Below are 22,507 nucleotides of genomic sequence, written 5' to 3' on the forward strand. Positions count from 1 at the left end.
CCTGCTCAAAGCAGGACCAATCCCCAACTAAATCATCCCAACCACGGCTTTGTCAAGCCTGACCTTAAAAACCTCAAAGGAAGGAGATTCCATCACCTCCCTAGGTAACCCATACCAGTGCTTCACCACCCTCCCAGTGAAAATGTTTTTCCTAATATCCAACCTAAACCTCCCCCACTGCAACTTGAGACCATTACTCCTTGTTCTGTCATCAGCTACCACTGAGAACAGTCTAGATCCATCGTCTTTGGAACCCCCTTTCAGATAGTTGAAAGCAGCTATGAAATCTCCCCTTATTCTTCTCTTCTGCAGACTAAACAATCCCAGTTCCCTCAGCCTCTCCTCATAAGTCATGTGTTCCAGTCCCCTAATCATTTTTGTTGCCCTTTCCAATTTTTCTACATCCTTCTTGTAGTTTCGGGCCCAAAACTGGACACAGTACTCCAGATGAGGCCTCACCAATGTCGAATAGAGGGGAACGATCACATCCCTCGATCTGCTGGCAATGCCCCTACTTATACAGCCCAAAATGCCGTTAGCCTTCTTGGCAACAAGGGCACATTGTTGACTCATATCCAGCTTCTCATCCACTGTAACCCCTAGATCCTTTTCTGCAGAACTGCTGCCTAGCCATTTGGTCCCTAGTTTGTAGCAGTGCATGGGATTCATGATGAAACACTGCTTATTTCAATCTCTACACTCAGACTCTACCTACCTAGAGAAGGTGTTGTCAAATATCAGTATGTAGATACCACAGTTTCTCGCTTTCACCTGCCCTCTGATAGTTTCCTTATGAGAGTTGCAGCGGGTCATAGGAATAAGTACCTGGAATTGAAAAATCAAAACAGAACTTTGTTTCAAAGCTCTACCTTTACTCTAGGTTTAGAAGAGATATTTAGACTTATACCTTCCTGGGGGCAACAAGAGGGCCTCCTTGTGTGTATGTATTTCTCTTGGTTTGCATTATCTATTCTTGCGAGTGAATGTCAGGTCATATTTAAACTGTCTCCCTGTGACAACCTTCTTCTGACATCTACATGTGGAGTAGATCTACAATGCACACCAGTGATGGTGGTGGTGTGTAAGGAACGTGTAGCTACACACTGTGGTGAAAAGCAGGCTGTGTCCATGCTGAAGTGTACATACAGCCGTGAAAGGATCTGGCAGCTGGGGAGGCAGCGGGACATTTCACTGCTAAAAATAGCCATGTAGACAGGGGAGGGTAGAGAGCCGGGTAGGGTATACACCCTAACGTTCTGTCATGTCCGTACTCTACTCACCTAAGTAGTTCATCAAAATCTATACTACTATTTATACCTGGGCTAGGGGGCATGCAGTGTATGCACTCTACACACCGCTGTAAAGAGTGCGCAGTGTAGACATACCCTTGGTTATAAGCTTTCATTGAATATTTAATATGTATAAAAACACTTCAAAGATACATAAGTGCTACTCATTAATATTTCTATAATTAAAAACAAAACTTATAAAAAGAACAGTCAAGCCACATAAACAGCTGTGGCCTGATTCTTCTCTCCCATACAACAGGTTTACACCAGTATAGTCCCTTGACTTCCACACTCCCAATCTGCACTGGTCAGAGAGGAGAAACAGGCCCATGACATCTGTGGAAAGGGGTGAGACATTTGTTCCCACGAACAAAGCCACAGCTATGCCTGATCTGACCTGAACTGACCTCCCTCTACTCAGTTCAAAGCTCTCATGTGTGGACTTGTGAAACCAACACTGCGGGGGGGAGGGGGTACTAAATTAGTTCCAATGGTGAATAGTTTAATTTGGCCTTTTAAATTACTGCACGTTTAATGCAGCACCAACTGAATGTTTTATTCGTATTTTATCCAAAAAATGCCCATTGTTTTTGCTCAGTGAAACATACTGCATTAAAAAAACAAAGCCAAAAATCCCCAATCAAAATATATTTGAAATGGAAGGTTTTCCTAAGAAAAGTTTGCGTTTCTGAGTCTTTTGCTGGCAGTTGCCATGCTATTGAAAAGGGAGAACATTTCTGTAGGTGATACTATGGGAAGCCTAATATCTCAAACTGTACTGTCGTGCTTCAATCAATCATCAGGAGAACTTTAACTTTCCAAGCAGGAAACTGCTGAGATATTCCATTTATCCCTCTCACCGTGTAATGGAAAATGGACTTGTACCGATAACTGATTTGAAAAAATTCTGGTAACTTGGTGAGAGAGCATTTCACGTACAAGCAAAATGGATTGTTTCAACCTGTAGATTTCTTAATTCACAGTTGGTGGGATTAACATCCGGTAACAAGCTTTATGGGCCCATTCAGAAACGCACTTAAGGACACGTTTAACTTCAGTGGACCTTCGATGACATTAAGCATGTGCTTCAGTATTAAGCTGAACGGGGCCTACATTTTTTCCACTGCTGACGTATCCTTATCCCCAGCTATGTATTAAACAAGAAGAATGATCCAAATAAACTTAAGAGAAAAACAAGCTTCACTGGCTGGCTCAGAGAACGGTAATACACTGCTGCTGCAGTGCTGTATGTAAAGACATGGTCTTAATCAGTGTTAGCTGGTCATGGGAAACCTTAGGTCTCCCCAGTAACAAGGGTTAAAACTACAACTGCTTTGTTTTCACTACAATTTTAACACAGGTTAGTTAACATAAGTTAGCTTAACAAGGGTTAACACTTTTTTCCTATAAAAGACACACGCAGTGTGAATCAGGAATGTAGTGTGGGGCTTTCTGCACTGATCCTGCAAAAGGTTGAGCACTTTGGGTCGTATCCAGCAAAGCACTGAAGCACGCGCTTAATTTTAAATCTGTGAGTAGCCCCATTGACTACTTCATCTTTCAACGGATGGCCTGTGTTTAAGAGCCCTGCCGGATTGAGCCTTATGCTATTTACAAATAATATTTATCTTTTGCATTAGATGTAAGGAAAAAAACTAAACACTACACAGATTTTGCAGGTTGGAGCTGAAGGAGCTGATTGTTTAGCTTAGTGACAGTGATTTAACTTTAAATACAAACACCAAAAGCTAAAGTGCCAGTCAGTGCAATGTCACCCTATTTCCCCAGGCAACGTTAAATAATTAAAGGTGTACTTCTTCCCACCGGAACAGTGCAATGGACTTTGGACAAGGAACATGTCTCCTGACGAGACATTTTGACAGTTTCATATTTGTTACTACAGCGATGCAACTTCCAGTGACATTTGTTGAGGCCATGGTAAGTAAGCTTGCTGGTTCCTCCAGACAAACTCATTCACCTCATGTGGTGAAATGCAATTCCTGAGGTAGCTCAGTGAGGAAAAAAATCCCATCCTGAAATAACTGCCTTACTTTGCACTGATCCAGTGTTGCTTCTTCTGACTCTTGGTAGACAACGCTGAATGCTATGCTCTTTGGGTCTGATGAAAACACCCAGCTGATTGTAAGGCCAGTCTCTGTCACAGTGATAGGGATGGTGCTGTAGGTGCTGGACTTAACGAACAGCTCCCTGTTGTCTTCCCCAAAATTTAAAATCTCTTCAACTGTAAGGGGTAATTTTATCCTGAAAGACAAACATAACCATTGGAGAGGATCAAGTTAGATTGTGAAGACATCTGAACAGTGGACGCAGATATTTTATTTTCCTTTGCCAGACCTACTTCCTGCAGACTCCGCAGTGACTTTGGGGGAATGTCTAGAAGATGCAGCTATGGATGAAAGCAAGGACCAGATTATCACAGTCTAGTGCTTTCTATTGCTGCTGGCATTCAGCGACTTCACTCATTCATTTATTTCAGTGTAGTTAAAAAGAAGTAATATTGAGTGTGATACAGATACTTAACTTCAGTGTCACTTAACACTGTCGTTTCTCTTGATCAGTGAGTATATGACTTCATGTTTGTAATGGAGATGTCATGAAAAAGACTGCTGCCCTCTGCTGTCTCCTTTATATGTAAGCCAATGTCACTTACCATACTAACATCACTCATACTGAGAAATGGATGTTTAGGGAGATTTACAGAGCAAGTGAACATGAGCAGCTGTTCTACTAAATGTCAGAGTGTGCTCTGTCCTGGGGCTTTTGGGATAATTAACCCTGACGCTCACATTGTCAGTGGACAAGCAAACTACATAAGTATCAACTTTTGGAACCTAAGATTAAAACTGAATTCTCTTTAGGACCTTGGGAAGTTCAGCCCTTTAACATTTTGTCAGACTGCCTCTCTATAGTGATATATTTCACATCTATGTAATTAGATCCTCAGCTCATGGTCTTCAATGAAGCTTCACCAATTAACTGGCTGAGGAGGATCAAGTCCCCAGTATCTCCATTGGAGTTGGTCTGATATATCATTATTTAGAATCAAGAGAAATCATCTAAGCAAAGAACTAACTGTGATCTCTGGTATTATGATACACTGTAATAAATTCATTGTCCGCCATCAAAAATCAGCACTTGCCAGCAGCTATCACACAATTCCCATAGTTATTTCCAACTCTAAGTATGGGGATCACTGTGGTATCTCAGCCATCCGTTGGCAAATGCTGAGTTTTAATGATAACTGCTGTTCCTAGGCCAATGAGAAATGTTTAGCTTTATTCATGTTAGTTCTTACCTAAGGTGAAACAACTACAGTACTAAACTCAGACGACCCTCAATTTTAAGTAGCTGGTAACATTTCTTACCCCCACCCCTCAATCTGTTGTTTGGGTGTGTATTTTGTTACAGCTGCTATTGCTTGGGCTCTCAGAAAGACCACAACAAAATCCCAGCACAGACCAAATCACCTTATTGTAGTCAAAGTATAAACCTTTCTCACAGCTGAGCCAAATTTTCAAAAAGGGGCATCTACGGGTGGGGATAAGAACGATGGGTTTTGTGCATATCAATTTTAATAGCTGCTGTGCAAGTGACACACTCTATCGCCCCTGCATGTAAATGTTAGCACTCGAGTTGTGTGTGTGCAGGGGGTTGTGGGCACACAAGTGCTGGCTGGGTTGGGGCTTTTTTGAAGATTTACTCCTATTGTGGCATATACATACCCACCAGGACAGAAGCCATGGACAGCAGTAGCTATGCCAGAATCATTTTGGGTAGAGGTAGCTGATGGGAAATAAGCTCCTCCCGCAAAGGCCCACCAAACACGGACGATTAATTGAGCATTGAGCAATATCTTCCTCCAGGTATTGAAGTGCTAAAAGCCTCTCTCCAATTTCTGTTTACAGGGTCTCAGTCCCCCCTGAACTCTAGCAATAGTGGGAGGGAAGATTTTTCTGGCCCAATCGGATGGGCAGGCAGGAGGGCAAGCTGATTCTCTCCTTATCACCCTCATACCCACTATTTAACCAAGGTATATCCCCATGATGCTGTTCTTAGGGCCAAGTCCTGCCCTCACATGCATACGGTCTGCTCCCACTGAGGTCAGTGAGAGTCGACCAAGATGATATCCAAGATGCCGATTTGGCAGTTTTTCTTTAAACCGGGCGGTAATGAAGCTGTTCTGCTTACATCAGTTCTCCTGACTTCAGCAAACATATCTCAGAGTCTTGGGCCACTTGCAATTCTTCTGAGTCATCCAAGGTCGAAGAATTATACGTGCTGTTTCTGTGGCAAGACGGAAAAAACCTGTTATTAAAATATTCTCTGAAACAGCACAACACGGAGACAAGTAATTACCGTAGTACTCCTTCCACCCTTGCCTCCTGCAGTAGGCTCTTTTCATTTACTGTGGGCCAAAATTGATTATCTTTACTACTTTAACACAGCACCATCTAGAGGCCTTGATCAAGACTGCAGCCCCAGTGTACATACATCAGTAAAGGATAGTTCCTGCCCCAAAGACTAAATAGAGAAGATAGCAATGATTCCTTTCTCCTACCCTTTGCCTAGCTCCATTTTTAAGGATGGGAAACAGAGGCACTGACAGATTGAAGTGACTTGCCAGGAAGTCTGGACAGGCCAGGAATCAAGCTCAAACCTTGTCCCAAAACTATCCCTTACTTCCAAGGCCTGCTTCCCCACAGTAAGAGTGAGAAAATCCACAGTGAGGGGTAAAGTGATGAACTATATTGAATAGGCAAGATTCTTCTCTCACTTATGGTAATATGAACCAAGATATGATCTTACTGAAATCAATCAAGTTTCAGCTGGGTGACAGTAGAATCCAGTCCATTGTCTGCATACCCCTAAACAAAACTGAGCACAACAACAAAGCGGACAAGGTCTCCAAGATACTTAGATATTTAGTGGAAGACACAGCATTTATCAGTATAGACATTAGGGTGACCAGGTGTCCAGTTTTTGCCCAGAACACCTGGTTGAAAAGGACCCTGCTGACTCCGGTCAGCACTGCTAACCTGGCTGTTAAAAGTTCAGTCGGCGGTGCTGCGGGTCTCAGGCAGGCTAGTCTCTACCTGTCCTGGCACTGCACTGTGCCCCAGAAGCGGGCAGCAGGTCCGGCTGCTGGGGGCGGAGGGGGGGATGTGGGGCTCTGTGAGCTGCTCCTGCCCCAAGCACCAGCTCCACACTCCCATTGGCTGGTTCCTGGCCAATGGGAGCTGGGGGGGCGGTGCCTGTGGGCGAGAGCACTGTGCAGAACCTCCTGTCCCCGCCCCCCCCCAGCCTAGAACCTGGACCGAGGCTTGGATTCTACTGTCACCCAACTGCAAGGGCTGGTACAAGAAGCAGGTCTTACACAGCTGCAGGCATGGAATGCACTGAGCAAACACTGTGCTGCTGTTGCTACCAGGCTTAAATAGGGATCTGGTGGCTCTTCTGTCCAATCAGGGAGCACAGTCACTCACTGAGAGTTCATTGGGCCCAGCCAAGCTCATTGGGTTGCTAGGCGACCATGCAAGGAGCCGAGTTCCTGACAGTGTTGCCCCTCTACGGCACCGCCCCCAGGACCTGGACCCCTTGCTCTAACCAGTGCCTGTCCCTGCTCCTGCCCTAGTCCCTGCTTCCTCAGAACTCCTGATTCCTGGATCTGATCACTGCCTTGTCCCCTGTCCACACCTCTGGTTCTGCTTTCTGATTCTGCTCCAATAACTAGGCCAGACTCCTGTTCCGACCACTAGGTCATACCATCTGCACCCCAGTGTGTTACAAACAACATGAATTATACAAGCAAGTTACATAAACTCAAAATGTCTTGTCAGGTGTAGAATTATGATTCATGTTTTCCTGTAGTTCTTTGGCCTACTGCTGCCCCCTCCAAAGCTGTGCCTAAGTAAATTAGAGAAGGAAAAGATCTATTAGGCTGGCTAGTCCAGCTCTCAGCCAATGTAACACTTCTCCCTCCAGTATATTCTATAGTACTTTGCCCAGTCGAGTTTTAATGAGATCAAGGAATGCGGCTTCCACCACCTCCTTGTGGGCTATTTTCCATTATACTCAGCCTAGAGTTTTCCTTTGCTCAGTCTCCTCCCGTGACTTCTAGTTTTGCAGCATAGACATCCTTAAACAATTTGCCACAGCAAAAATCATTCTTCTGTCTTTGCTATAAGTGGCTAAGACTCTGCTGTCAGCATTTGTGCCATGATATTAAAGTTCCCTAATTAATCCATTAATCCCACACTCTTTACTGGCTCCTTGGACTATACATTAAACGACGGGGGCAACATGTGAAGGCATGTTCCATCCCCTGACCAAACACACACTTTTTACTATTCCGTTGAGGTCCTTGCTATTTGTGGCTACTGGCCTTGTACATTGTCTCACTTGGCCCTCTCCTCAACTTGCTTTGCAATTTAACTGGTAAGTGCAACTAATTCTGCCCACCCATTGAGCATCAATTAAGTGCCAGGTACACTATGCCATGTTTACTCATTTTCTGACAGCTTACACCTGACTTGACGCCTTTTCCACTATATTTGTCACAGCACAAGTTGACTCATTGGCCATCTTCTCACCTCAGTTACGTGATGCTACTCCTTGCTTACAGACAGCCCCCCAACCTGAAGCAAATACTCACCAGCAACCACACACCACACAACAAAAACACTAACCCAGGAACCTATCCTTGGTAGAAAGCCTGTCCACATATCTATTCAAGGGACACCATTGGACCTAATTACATCAGCCACACCATCAGAGGCTCATTCACCTGCACATCTATCAATGTGATATATGCCATCATGTGCCAGCAGTGCCCCTCTGCCATGTACATTGGCCAAACCGGACAATCTCTATGCAAAAGAATAAATGGACACAAATCAGACATCAAGAATTATAACATTCAAAAAAAGTCGGAGAACACTTCAACCTCCCTGGTCATTCAATTACAGACCTAAAAGTCACGATTCTTCAACAAAAAAACCTTCAAAAACAGACTCCAACAAGAAACTGCAGAACTGGAATTAATTTGCAAACTGGACACCATTAAATTAGGCTTGGATAAAGACTGGGAGTGGATGGGTCATTACACAAAGTAAAAACTATTTCCCCATGCTAATTTTTCCCCTACTGTTACTTATACCTTCTTGTCAACTGTTTGAAATGAGCCATCCTGATTATCACTACAAATGTTTTTTTTCCTCCTGCTGATAATAGCCCACCTTAATTGATTAGTTTCGGTGATATGGCAACACCCGTTTTTTCATGTTCTCTACATGTATGTGTGTATATCTATCTATCTTCCTACTGTATTTTGCATCTGATGAAGTGGGCTTTAGCCCACGAAAACTTATGCCCAAATACATTTGCTAGTCTCTAAGGTGCCACAAGTATTCCTCGTTCTTTTTACTCCACTGAAGTCAATGGTCCAAATTCATCCCTGGTATCACTCCATTGAGAACACCAGAGTTACACCAGTGAAGACTGTGGCCTATAGAGGTCAGTGGTGTTCCATTAATTTACAGAATATAATTCTGTATATTTATCTAGCCTCACTAGGTGGCAGTCCATCACTCATTGAGCAAGGTTGTTCCTACAGTTTGCATCATGTACATAACTCTTTCTCGGCCACATAAGAGTGTTCAGATTGTTTTGCTTTTCTTTCTTTTAAAAGTAGAATGGATCAAATGGCATGACTGAATAAAGAATAAAGAACTAAAGAATGGAAAATATTTTTCACAACCCTCCCCCCCCCAAAATTAAACTAGAAATATTATGATAGCATTTTGAGTGAGGATTAGTGCCCCAGTTGAACAAAATAGGAAACAACTGAGCTTTTGCTAATTTCAGAAGTCAACCTTGAATAAAACTTGCTTGTTTAACTTTCCCACCATCATTTTCCATTTTCACAAGCTTCTGAGCTTCCATCTGGAAGAAGAAATTATGAAATACTGCCAGTCAAACTCCTCACAGAATTTCTTGTTTAATTTCTTGTCCAAAGAGAATTTACCTTACATGATTATTATTAGTTAGACCCTACTTGAATTGTGGTATGATCTTCAAATAATTGTGGCTGAGTTGTGAACAAGACATGGAAAATCACGGAAAAGTAATAATGCACCTTTATTCATAGTGGTAATTTGGAAAAGCCAGAGTAGACCTATTTGTTTAAGAAAAATTTGCTGGCAAGGGCGGCAGAGCCATCCCAAAAGTGGGGAGGGGCAGGGCCCCCTGCCCCTTCCGTGGCCCCTCCCTTGCCTCTTCTCTTCCCCTTGAGGTCCCACCCCCGGCCAAGCCAGAAGCCGGAGCCAGGCCGGGAAGCCGCAGACCCTCCACCTGCCTGGGGAGTGGCAGGGCCATGCCTCCTCCCCACCCCATTCTGGTATCCCTGGCTGGAATGATATAAACACTCAAGTATTACGTAAATTTTTTTTTGATAACCAGACATTTTGCTGCAACTATATTACATTCATTAAAAAAAAAAAACCTGACTGGTACAATATCAAATTCAGAAGACGAAAAGTCTTAACACAACTGCTGTAGAAATCGAGTCCAGTCACTTTAGCTTTTTACATTTTATACGTTTTGATTGTTAGTGCAGTACTAATTGCATACTCAAAATATATACAAAATTGTGGACTGTGCAAAGTAAGCTAATTAAAATTAAAATTTCAGTGGAAGCCTAATATTGCAGGAGCCACAATTTCTGCAATATCACAAATGAAGTAGGGCCTCAATTATTAGTTATTATTTATATGCGGCAGTGCCTAGGAGCTCAAGACTTGGACCAGGACACCATTGTGCTAGGTGCTGTACAGACACAGAACAAAAAAATGGTTCCTTCCCCAAAGAGTTTACAATCAAAGTATAAGACAAGAGACAACAACTGGATACAGACAAATGGGGAAGCACAAAGAAACAAAGATACAATACTAGTCAGAATGATCTGCAGTAGTGTCAGCATATAATCTGCGTAAACATTGCCAAGTTTTTTGTACCTTGCACCATGGCAAAGGAAAGTTTTAAGGAGGGATTTGAAGGCGGAACAAAGCCTGTTCAAGCTCCGTTTCCAGCCAAATACTGTGTACTGGAGGTTCAGCAGTGAAGAGTTTCAAATAAGCAAATTTTGAGTTCTAGTCTGAACTCAGACTCTGAACCATGATTTGACGGTGCAGGGTTAAATCCTGCCTAGGCCAGAAGTCAGTTTGTTCCCATGAATAAAGCCTCTGAGACAGAACGTCTGCTGTGGGAGGGCAGATTGTGATGATGATAAACTTCCCACTTCAGGGGGACAGCACAGCCTAAAAAGCATTTGTCACTGGCCAGAGAATGTTTGAGGCCAGGACAGTTGGGGAATACACAGGTACAGTACATCTCCTCAACAGCTGTTGTGCGTGGGTTTCCTGTGGAGATGCTGGCAGATTTCAAAGCTGTCCTCTAACCCTGAACCCTTGATAGAGGGCAGAGAGTAGCAACACGGTCTGAAGTCAGTTCCAGCACATGGGGCTAGCCTGGCACAGGGAGGTGAAACTTATACGGGATCTGGCCCATGAAGTGTTCTATAAATGCAAAGCATGTTTCATTATTCTGATGATGGGCTGCAATGGAAAGTGAATTTTGTGGGGTAAAAGACAGTGGTACAAAATGTAGGCTCCTAAGACAAGTGGCCTTGATGATGGTTCAGGACATTTGTTTATTACAATCGTTGTCTATGCAGTGAGCAATGAGGACAACGAGGACCCTTGTGGTTGATTGGGTCCATTAGAGAATGATTAGAGCTGTCAGCTTCTAGCAGCATTAAAACTTTCACCCAGAGGTCATGAATCATTGCAGAGTCAAGAACTTGCAGGAGGGAGCAGCTGCCAGTGCACAACTGTCGCTCAACACTGCCGACGAGGACAGTGGCTTAAAGCCACAATTCTTCATTAAGCTGTTAGTTCATTCATTGAACAAAGAGTACAATTCCTAGCGTGAAGCTATTAATGACTGCAAGACTAAACACCCTTTGAATTGATCAATGCTATTGTAACAATTCATTTAATATTAATTTTTTTCTTACTGGGACAGCTTCATGGACACATATCTTATTTTCAGTGGAGATCCTGAAGTTCAGCAGCCATTCAGTCACACTTCAGTACCATACAGACAAACCATACAGAGGGCCGTTAATATAACATAGCAGGTAACATCGAGCAGTCAGCAATTCCCAAGCTTTTTATGCTGAGATGCTGCTTAGAGTAGAAGATCAAAGGTGATTTATGGAAATGTGGTTCATGAGTCAAAGGAGGAAACAGATTAGAATCATGATTTAGATAGAGAGTTACTGAAACTATGCAGAGTGGTGAATTTCCCTTTGTTCTTGATAGAACAGTAGATGTTCTGATATTGTTAACAGTGTGTTTTCCACTTGTAAAAGGATTTATCACAAGTCACACAGGAATGGGCTCCCTGAGGAATCCCAGAGGCATGGTGCCCACACATGAAATAGGGCCAATAGCAGTATGGGGAAATATTTCCTCCAAGGGGAAGGACACCCCCACACACGTGATCTGAGGGAGAGTTAGATAGCAAGCAGGTTTCAGACATGGTTTGAATTGGGTTAATTGGCCTACTCATGTAGCTAAATTGATAAATTAGCTTGAACGATCTTTCCGCGGATGTCCCATTAAGCAGTTATTGTTTAAAAATTTTTGTTTTCTGCTTTGTTTGCTGTACCTTCAAATATATACACCATTTGTTTTATCTAATCCTAACTAGATCTGACTGTTACACTTGGTATTAATGAAAAGAGTATTTGAGCTTCAAAATGCAACTATTTGTACCAGAAATCTAACTCCAAGATTTATGTGTATTCATCAATCTATTGTTGCCTCTTTTTGTCTGAGTGTTAGTCAATATTTGGGGCCTTGTTTCCATTAGGAGGAGAAATCGATGAAACAACTTGTGAAGAAGGTGAGAGACACTTGTATTTTTTAAAGAATATTATGTGACTCTGTTTGATGGTTAGGGTGTTGCTTGCCAAAGGTTAATGAGGGGTTCAAACAGTCTTAAGTGGTTTTTCCCTATTTGCAGAATCAAAGTCAAGTGGCCATTAGATAGCCTGATCACTGGTACTCAACTGACAGTACAGCGGTCAAAGCCTTTGAAGTCTGGTCTCTAGAAGAACATAGCAATCTCTCAGTTTGGAAGAGGGGAAGAAAATCTTAAAGAACTTGAGAACTGTTAAAAGAGCATCCCCAGAAGCAGAGAAAGAGGGGCAGAGTCTGCACATAAGCAGATGGAAACCTGAAGCAAGAGGGGTATGTGGGATAAGTGGGAGCTACCTACCTCGAGGGAAATGCTAAGCTTTGGGGAAGAAGAAGTTACTCACCTAGTGCAGTAATGATGGTTCTTTCAGATATCTGTCCCGACGGGTGCTCCACTGTAAGTATCCTTATAGGTGCTCCACTGTAGATGTGTGTGCGCCTCCGTGCTGTCACTCAGAGAATTTCAATAGTAGTCTGTCCCACCTACACATGCACGGCTCCCCTCCAGCCACTAGCCCAGCCGCTGTGCGCAGGCATTCCCTCCTCGGTTCCTTCTCTACAGCAGAGTCAGTAGGGGAACTCTGAAACAGAGGGCAGGTGGGTGGGTTGTGGAGCATCCATAGGGACACACATCTTGAAGGACCATCATTACTGCACAGGGTGAGTAACTTCTTCTTCGAGTAGTGTCCCTGTGAGTGCTTCACTGCAGGTGACTCCCGAGCAGCACCCACTGCTGGAGGCTGGGACTTCAGAGTCGAGTCTGATATAGATGACAGTACTGAGGCCGTGAATTGGGCGTCCAAAGCCGAATCCCCCAGTATGGCATAGTGATCTGCAAAGTCATGTGCAGATGCCCACATAGCTTAAAAAAGGCAATTGACAAGGAAACTGACCTTGTGGAGTGCATGTGTCTTGAGGATGGGGTGTTACCCCCCCAATTACTAGCAGAGTTTAATACAGCCAGAGACCCACTGGGAGAGTCACTGAGCTGATCGCTGCACCCTTCCATCTATCCACAATGGAGAGGAAGAGTCTTGGAGATTTTCTAAAGAACTCTGTCCTGTCCAAATAAAAGGCTCTTCTCACATCTAGCGTACGGAGGATGACCTTTCTACTACGCAATAGTACTTCTTTACCTCCTCAGAACAAGATGCTGCTATGTGCTGGAACCCACGAAGGAGCCAGGCTTTGAGATGCAGAACCTAGAGACTTGGGTGGAGGCGTGACCCTCATTCTGTTACAAGAGGTATGACATGATTGGCAGGGCCATCAGTGGCCATAAAGCCATCTGTGACTGGGTACAATGTCTGTCTGGGCCAGGTGGGGGCAATCAGAATGGTGCTTGCTTTTTCTCTTTTTCTCTTCAGCAGGACCTTTAGAGGGAACAGGGAATGGAGTAAAGAAAGCCCCTGTCCCAAGGAAGGAGGAGAATGTCTCACTTGGAATGACATATGATCCTTGCTCTGGAGCAGCACTGCAGATGTTTCTTTTTCTGGTAAGAAGCAAATAAGTCTATTAACAGCGTCCTCCATTGCCGGAATATGCCATGTAGAGTCGTTGGCTCTATTTCCCATTCGTGGTCGAATGGGAACTTGTGGCTAAGACTGTCGGCCATGGTGTTGTGTACTCCTGGTAAGTAGGCCGCTGATATTAGGATGTTGTGGGAGATGCACCAGTTCCATAATTTCCTTGCTTCTTTGCACAGGGAATGAGACCTAGCGCCTCCCTGCCAGTTTATATAGTACATGCAGGCCATGTTGTCCATCATGACCTTCCTATGTGTGTCCTTGATCAGCAGGAGGAAGTGAGCGCACGCATTTCATACAGCTCTGCACTCAAGCAGGTTGATGTGCAGGCACGTCTCTGGTTGGGACCATTTTTCCCTGCACTGTGCGACCATTGAGATGAGCTCCCCACCCATGAGGGATGCATCGGTGGTCAGGAGAAGGGATGGGGAAGACTAAGCAAATGGGATCCCTGTGCAAACATTCACTGGGCCTTCCACCAGTCTAAGGATTGTTTGACTCTAGAGGGCACTGATAGGAGCTTCCTTATATTATCTGTTTGGTCTGTACACTGAACCAAACCATGCTTGGAGGCATCTCATGCATAACCTTCCATAAGCAATGACCGAAGTGCTCATGGCCATGTGCCCCAGAAGTTGAAGGCAATGACTGGCCAAGATCTGAGGGCTGCATTGTACGGTCTCTATCAACAATTAGAGACTGAGAAATCTGTAATGTGGCAGGAGTGCCCTCGCCTGAAATGAACTCTAGCCTTTGATCCGGTGTTGAGGTTGACTTTTGTTCACTGACCTGTAGGTTCAGACTCAAAAACAGGTGATGTATGGCTTGAGTGTCTGTTGGGCCTCCATGAAGGATCATGCCCTGAGAAGGCAATCATCCAGGTAAGGAAAAATCATGATATCTTGAGAGTGTAAGTGGGCCGCCACTACCAAAAGGACTTTAGAGAATACCCTGGGGGCCAATGAGACACCAAAAGGGAGTATTCTTTACTGGTAGTGGTCCTGGCCCAATGTGAATCTGAGGTAACACCTGTGCCTCGGGATAATGGAGATGTGAAAGCATCTTGCAGGTTGAGGGCCGAGAATCAACCTTCTTTTTCTAAAGTCGGGATGATGGTTGATAGGGTGACCAACCTTAATTTCTGTGTTTTCACATATCTGTTGAGCTTTCTGAGGTCCAGTATGGGTCTCCAGCCTCCCTTTTTCTTTGGTATCAGGAAGTAACAAGAGTAAAAGCCTTTGCCCCTGAAATGTATGGGCACAGGCTCTGTAGCTCTTAAGAGGTGAACCATCTCCTCAGTGTAACGTAGTAGACTTTCGTGAGAAGGGTTCCTGAAGAGGGATGGGGAAGGGTGTTTGGGAGGTGGAAGGGAGGAGAAGTGGATGGCATATCAACTCCGGATGATTTCCAGCACCCACTTGTTGGAGGTTATCTGTTTCCAGGTACTGCGGAATGGAGTAAGGAAGTCTCCGAAAGGAGGAGTGGGCTTTTCCAGAATATGCTGACGAGAAGAGTGTTCTACTGGTGCCTCAACCAACCCATTAAAACTATCGCTTCAAAGTTGAGAGTTGAGACAAAGACTGTTGTGGCTCCGATTGTTTATGCTTAGAGAATTTATATTTCTCTACGTCTCGTACGATCTCTGCAATGGGTACTGAGATGTGTACTGTGATGACCGGGGCTTGAACTGTGGCTGAGGGCTATATTTCCTCTTGTAGGCTGGTGTGTATATCCCCAGGGACCGAAGAGTCACCCAAGAATCGTTTAACGTGTGAAGAGGCGCGTCTGTCTTCTTGGTGAACAACTTCATTCCCTCAAAAGGAGAGGTCCTCTACTATAGTTTGGACCTCCTTAGGGAAGCTGGACAAATGGAGCCAAGAGGCCCTCCTATAACCACAGCCATGGAAACTGGGTGTGCTGCCATATCCAGTGTGCATCGGAGAGATTTTTTTGCCACCAGCCGGCCTGCATTAATAATGGCCATGAACTGGTCCTTGTAAGCATCTGGGAGTTGGTCAATAAAGGAATTAACTTTGCATAGTTCTGATAGTCACACTTGGCCAACAAGGCCTGGTAATTTGCTACCTGAAACTGAAGGGTGGCTGAAGAATAGGATTTCCTGCCAAACAGGTCCAAGCACTTCCCATTGCGGTCATAGGGCATGGATTTAAGTTGGTACTGGCAACCCCTAGAATTAACCGAATCCATGATGATGGAATTTGGAGACAGTGGGAAAACAAAAATTCTGTGCCCTTTACTGGCACACAGTCCACCCGTTTGCATGTTGGTGGGATGGACGCAGGGGTCTGCCATATGACCCTAGCAGGGTCTAGAAGCACCTTGTTAACTGGGAGAGCCAATTTGGTAGAGGTGAAAAAGTGGAGAATACCCACCAGTTTACAATGGGGTTCAGTTACTTCATGTAGCTGCACTTGCTGGGCTTCAGCCACTCTTTGGGCTAGGTCCTGGAATGATTTAAAGTCATCCACCAAGGATGGCGGGGGTGGGGGGCAATCACCGCCTCGACAGGTGATGAGCTGGAGGAACATCTCCCTTTTCTGCTTCTGTTCCTTCCCCCAATAGCTCAGGAGGGTCCGACACCTTTGAAGGTGCTAGTGAAGGAGGGTGCCTCCTTGCCTGCCAATATACCTCGCTAGGGCTGTAAGGCTTGTTGCCTCTGGGTTTTCCAGGGGTCCCAGTATGGCCACTGTGGGTAGGGTGCTGGCAGCTGGAACTATGGCTGCCCAAACCATAGAGGTTGAGGGCTGGGCTGGTATGCTTGGTGCCCATGGTGAGATTGTGACCTGTACGGTGGGTGGAACGAGCAGTGAGAACCCAAGTCCTCTCGCTTACTGAGTCTGAAGAGGAGAGAGGCGGTGCATGGCATGGGGATGCCATTGTGTCCACTATTCCCGGTGAGCTTGGTACTGGAGCCCCAGTAATGAGAAGGGGCAAGTCCGATGCATCACAGACCGAGAGGTCTGATGTGCACCTCTAGTCTGTCGGTGCAGGTGGTACCAGCACCGGTGCCAATGGCTGTCAGTGCTGAGAGGTCCATTGGTGCCAGGTGCACTGAGGTCAGTGCTGGTGCCAACGACCTAGTCAATGTAGCCTTCCCTGGGGTGGAACATCTATGTCTCACGCCCCCAGTGTACCAGAACTCCTTGCACGTGAGCATCGGGTCTTTGGGCAGTTGACTGGCTTTGTCGCCTTGATAGCATGCGTGCACTGGGTACTGACTCTAGGCAGCTTTGGCACCATCAGTACCAAAGATACTGGAGAGCCAGAGATTGTGTCCAGCTCAATCTGGGCTCACTAGAGGGACTCACAGACTTTTCTTAGAGGTCTTTAGTGAGTGGCTCATCTCTTTGGGATCACCTGCTTTCAACTTGGAAGGTTGCAGTGACAATTCTCACTGGGACTCCAGGGGTTGCAGGGCTGACTCCATGAGCAGGAGTTTTAGCCTTAACTCTCTGTCCTTCCTGGACTTTGGTATTAGCTGCTGGCATCAATCACACTTTTGTGGATTGTGCTTCTCCCTGAGGCAGCGAATACTGTGAATGTCCATCTCTTACTGGGATGGAATCTTTGCAGCTAAGACAGTTTTTGAAGCCTGGGGAGCCAGACATACCCTTGTCTAGGTGGGGTCCCTGCACCAGGTTTGCAGGAAGCAAACCTTTTCTAATTTTTTCTTTTTCTCCTTCCTTTTTTTTTGGGGGGGGGGGCACGGCTAGCTTAAAACAAATAAGTAATAAAAGAAAAGAGGCTTCAAGAGAAGCAAAAATCGACAAAACTAAAGGAGTTAATGATCTGTGATTGGCCAGCTCTTAGCTCCATCTCTAGCCTAGGGTGGTTGACAAGGAACTAAGGGGGGAATGCCCACATGCACTGGCTGGTCTCATGGCTGGAGAGGAGCCATGCAGGTGCAGGCGGGATGGATTGTTATTGAAATTCTCTGGCTGACAGTATGGGGACACACACACCCTTACAGCACCCGTAACAATGCTTACAGTGAAGCACCTATAGGGACACTGTGACGAAGTGGGAATGTTCTTAATGTTTTCTCCGAATACTGTGTGGGTGCTTCAGTTTTCCCCGATGCCCTTCTTAAGTATCTAGGTGGTGGGATAAGGGTGTGTGATCGTTGCAGAGCCCTAGAGGGCCAGTGTGATGGTGTCTTCACAGAGAATGGCCGACACCCTGTCTTCTGGCAACTGATGGCCTGGGCCCCTTCTCTGCAAAGGTGCGAAGAGAACAAAGAGATCAGGTGACCTCCTGGCTCGGGAAAGAGACAAAGGCCAGAGGAGGGGCTGGAGAGTTTCAGTTCGGAGCTGGCTGGGGAAAGAGAGGGAGGCCCAGACCAGGGGTCTGGCCTCCCTGGCCCCAAGATGGACCTGACTTAGGGGTCCCGTTTCTGTACCTACAAGCTCTGTTTTAGACTGTGTTCCTGTTGTCTAATAAACCTTCTGTTTTACTGGCTGGCTGAGAGTCACATCTGACTGCGGAATTGGGGTGCAGGGCCCACCGGCTTCCCCAGGAATCCCGCCTGTGTGGCCTCGCTGTGAGAAGCGCACGGTGTGAGAAGGGGATGCCGAATGCTCCAACGTCGGACCCAGGAAGGTCAAAGCTGTGTAAGCTTCTTGCCCTGGAGACAGTCTGCTCACAGAGAGGAGGCTCCCCCAGAGTCCTGACTGGCTTCGTGTGGAGTAGTTCCAGAGCATCGCCTGGTGACTCCGTGACCGACACTACTCAAAGAAGAAGACAATATGCATGTAGGCTTTTGCTGTTTTAACCCCTTTTCTCTGGTTGCTATGTTCCTATGGATAAATAAATAACACTTTGTTTTGAGGAAACTGCTCTGAGTCACACTATATTTTCATACTGATCTCATCTCCTGAAGGGAGGTCTCAAACAGGTACCAAACCCAGCTAATCCTGCTAAGGAAACATAACAGGCCAACGAGGCTGCTGAGAGTGGGTTGAATCATGGGATTCCACCCTGAAAGAAGTGCAGTTGCTGGGACTATCACTTGAAATTGCACCCAGGGGTGGAGGGGGAGGTCAAAGGTATGGCTCACACTGAACTGTGAGGCAAGTCAGGTAGACTCGTGGTGTAACCTTTTGTTTATTTATTAAAAATGTACACGAAGTCCTGCTTCCCTGAACACAGCAGAAACAAACAGCAGCAGGCAGTTTTCTTGCTCAAAAATCCCTGGTGTGCTACTCCAGTGAGCAATGTGCCCCAAGAGGCTCCATTGATCTGCTTCCTCTCAGAGTCCTTCTCCTACCTGCTTCTCTCAGCCTTCTCAAAGGAAGACTGCAAACTCAAACTTCTAGTTCCTGTCTTTACAATTAGGGAAACTCCTTAGCCCACATGGCTTATTGCTGTCCTGCCGTGTGCCTTGGGCAGCTCTTCCATTGTTTTCAGCTGTCTTTATTACATAAAGGAGGCTTAACGGGTTCCTTCCAGTGGCCCTGAAAGAGGGCTTGGCGTACCCATTGACTAACAAGGTCTGTGACTGTTTCAGGATCAGACTCACTTGCTGTCATTAGCAACTTCCTGCATAAGTTGATAGCCTTATCTATAGGCTGTAGCCTTATCTATAGTGCCCATTAGAAATGGTCAAAACATGGGATGAAATTATCACCTTCCCCAGCTGAATTTTGATGAAAAATAGGAACACATTTTTTAAACTAGTTGTAGCGTACATCAACATGGTATCTCAATGTTCCAACTAAAGAACAAGAACACTCCCATGCGATCTGCATGTCCAATCAAAACTAACCAACACACATGAAATTTGGAATATTGCGTACTCATGATTAACTGCCATGAACTATGTACAGATGGTGGAAACTGGTAACTGGTAGAAATGGAAGAAACTGTCCTGCAAATGATTTAAAAAAAAAATCAATATGTAAGAATCCCTGATCTTTAGTGGAACTTGCATTTGTGGCCTGGAGGTCAGATATTTTCAGCAAGTCTTTTTAGGTGTACTGAATAGTCTCCTTTAGGCCATATCATGTACCTTAGAAAGATAGACTTAGAGACAAAGATGTAATTTCAACAAGAGTATCATAAACTACTATTTTTGGTGTAAAAAACAAAAAACAAAACACAAAAAACCCCAGAACATCAACAGGAAACATCATAGGCGGATAAAACGATAAATATATAGAGTCACTGCCGTCTTCAGACTTCCTTTGAAACGTAAGCGTCAACACTCTCCACCACCATACACCGTCTTCCAGTAAGTGACTATTTTCTCTTACTTCAGATTGGAAGAGGAACATATATGGAGGGTAGAACAAAATATAGACCATCTTACATCTCTTAAAAATCCACTGGTCTGAAAGTTTCTATTACTTCTGGAGGCATCCCCTATCTCTAAAATGGGAATTCTATCAGAAGAGGTAGGTTCTTTCAAACCTGTGTAAAATATTTCAACTTTGTTATCCCTTTAAATATATTCTAATGTTGTTTTTTTAAACAACACTTTGAATTAAACAAATATTTTGGATACAGATGTTTGATGGAGGAGTTTTTAGTAACATCTTTCTAAACAATCTATCTTTTTCAGCTAGGGCTTGCTTAGAAACAAAAGAAGGATGTAAAATAATTTCACCTTCATCTGATCATAATGACCAGACTAATAGCTCAGATCTCAAAAGCCCCTGGTAGTAAAGACTATGCTCGAGACACAGATTTTAAAGCCACAGAAATCACAGGGTACTAGAAAAAGCACTGTTGAGTCATTTTGGTCTTTATAATGGGGGCAAATAATCATGTTTACTAGAAATATGTATTTAAATCTATCACATAACAGGTGGTGGGGTTTTTTGTTTTTGTTTTGTTGGGGGTTTTTTCATGCTGAATGATGCACAATTTAGTCTCACTCTCCTGGGAAACCTGTAGTGATCAGCACATCCCAGGAAGTGGATGAGAATGACCAACCAGACTGTGTGGCCAAGGCACCCAGAAAATATGCTGATTCAGTGATTCACCCCTCAGTTTAAAGCTGCCCTGCCCTGGAATCACAGGAATGGGGTCAGACGACAGGGGGTATATACTTTAAGGATACAGCTAATCCATCACTGGTATCAGTGGATGAAAATTACACCCCTATATGCCAAAGGGTCAACTGAGTGCAGAGTATTCCTGACCAGAAAATCACTGAGCATTTTCTGTTTCAGGGTAAGAACTATTTAAATAGCTGGATGGTGTTATTGTTCCCAGATCCCTGTTAGGGAGGAACTGAGCAACTGGCCAGGTGTATTATTTGTTCCCTTCACCCCACTTCTTTTGCTGAGGCAGGATAGCGGACTAGAAAAATAGAAGTTAGAGATCAAAAAGACCTATCAGACTTCCTCATTCATGGATCTTCACGGGGTCCCAGATGGTGGTGAGAAGTGGAGGTAATGGAGATGACTTACCCTGTTTTCTTGATAGGAGAAGTGAGATCCATGCACAGAAGGTCTATTCAATGCACAGAAGAGAGTGATGTGATCTGGCCCTGCATTTTTTTCTCCCTTTTCCAGTTCATTAATATGTACCAGATACCTCCATTGCTCCTTGAGGACTACATGACCATTCATCACTACTTAAAGTTTACAGTATTTCATTCATTTTCAATCCATATCGTTTGTTTTTATCCAAGCCAATTTGAATTCAAGTTTTAAGTAAGTTTCCAGTCTTTTAAAATCCAAATATATCACATCTGCTTCATGCAGTACTTTTGTAAATCTGTCCCAAAAAACAATCACATTCATTTATAAACCTACAGTGCTCCTGGACAGTTCCATTTTCCTCAAGATGTTCAATAACTCCCCACTGCCCCCTTAATATGTCTTTCATTATCTCACCAAGAACAGATGTTATACTTGCCAGGAAGGTTACTGCCAGGATCACAATTCTTTCTTTTTTTTGGAAAATTGGTACAGGTGGATCAATGGTCTGATCAGAGGTAGCAATTCCAATGTTTGAGACTACGTGCATTGTGGATAACAGCTTACTTGAGTAAAAAGTACTATTTCAAAAAATATGCAACATAAGACCTATTGATTAAAATATCAAATATATTAGTGAAAATATATCAAGAATAAATCATAACTTTCTTTTCAATAATTAAGTAACTTATCCTTTTTCCTTTTACAAGTTGCCACCACATGGGAAAAGAAAGAACTACTGACTTGTCTGAATTTTAGTTGGTTGAATGGGCCAGATCCTCAGTTGGTATTAAACATGATAGCTTGGCTGACTTCAGAGGAGCTACACCACTTTATACCAGTTGAGGATCTGGCCCAGTATTTTTCATTTCAATAACAGCTAGTCTTCATGGTTTATATATATTTCCATCACTTTTTCAATAGCATAGGTTGGAAATATTTTGAAATATTTCAGGAATTGTTCCTTTCTGTAGTGATGATGAAGTATTAACTTTTAAAACACCCACCTTTAATAATTTCATATTACATCACCAGCAGGTGGGAAAAACATTAGTTAAGATTAAGAAGTGCGTTTCTTTTTTTCACCTCCCTTTTCAGTAGCTCATAAGTTCCTCGCAAAAAGTGATTTGGGCCTGAAATTTTCCATGCTTGATCTCAGCCCTAAGGTGAATGTTTGGTTTTGTCAG

At 44.2% G+C, this 22,507-nt stretch overlaps 1 protein-coding gene across 6 annotated transcripts in view; it reads right to left on the bottom strand.

Annotated features, from left to right (window-relative positions):
* FYCO1 (FYVE and coiled-coil domain autophagy adaptor 1) overlaps positions 1-22,507 on the bottom strand; it is an 85,707-nt gene that overhangs the window by 4,875 nt on the left and 58,325 nt on the right. For all 6 annotated transcript variants that reach the window (XM_084619998.1, XM_084620000.1, XM_084619995.1 and 3 more), the window contains 3 exons: positions 5,499-5,594; positions 3,341-3,551; positions 716-825 (listed from right to left, as the gene is read on the bottom strand). In XM_084619998.1, coding sequence (XP_084476124.1) covers positions 716-825; positions 3,341-3,551; positions 5,499-5,594 — 417 coding nt within the window. The remainder of the gene's footprint in view (positions 1-715; positions 826-3,340; positions 3,552-5,498; positions 5,595-22,507) is intronic.

The sequence above is a fragment of the Lepidochelys olivacea genome, assembly GCF_965140295.1.
Source record: "Lepidochelys olivacea isolate rLepOli2 genome assembly, chromosome: 2".
Classification (NCBI taxonomy): domain Eukaryota; kingdom Metazoa; phylum Chordata; order Testudines; family Cheloniidae; genus Lepidochelys; species Lepidochelys olivacea.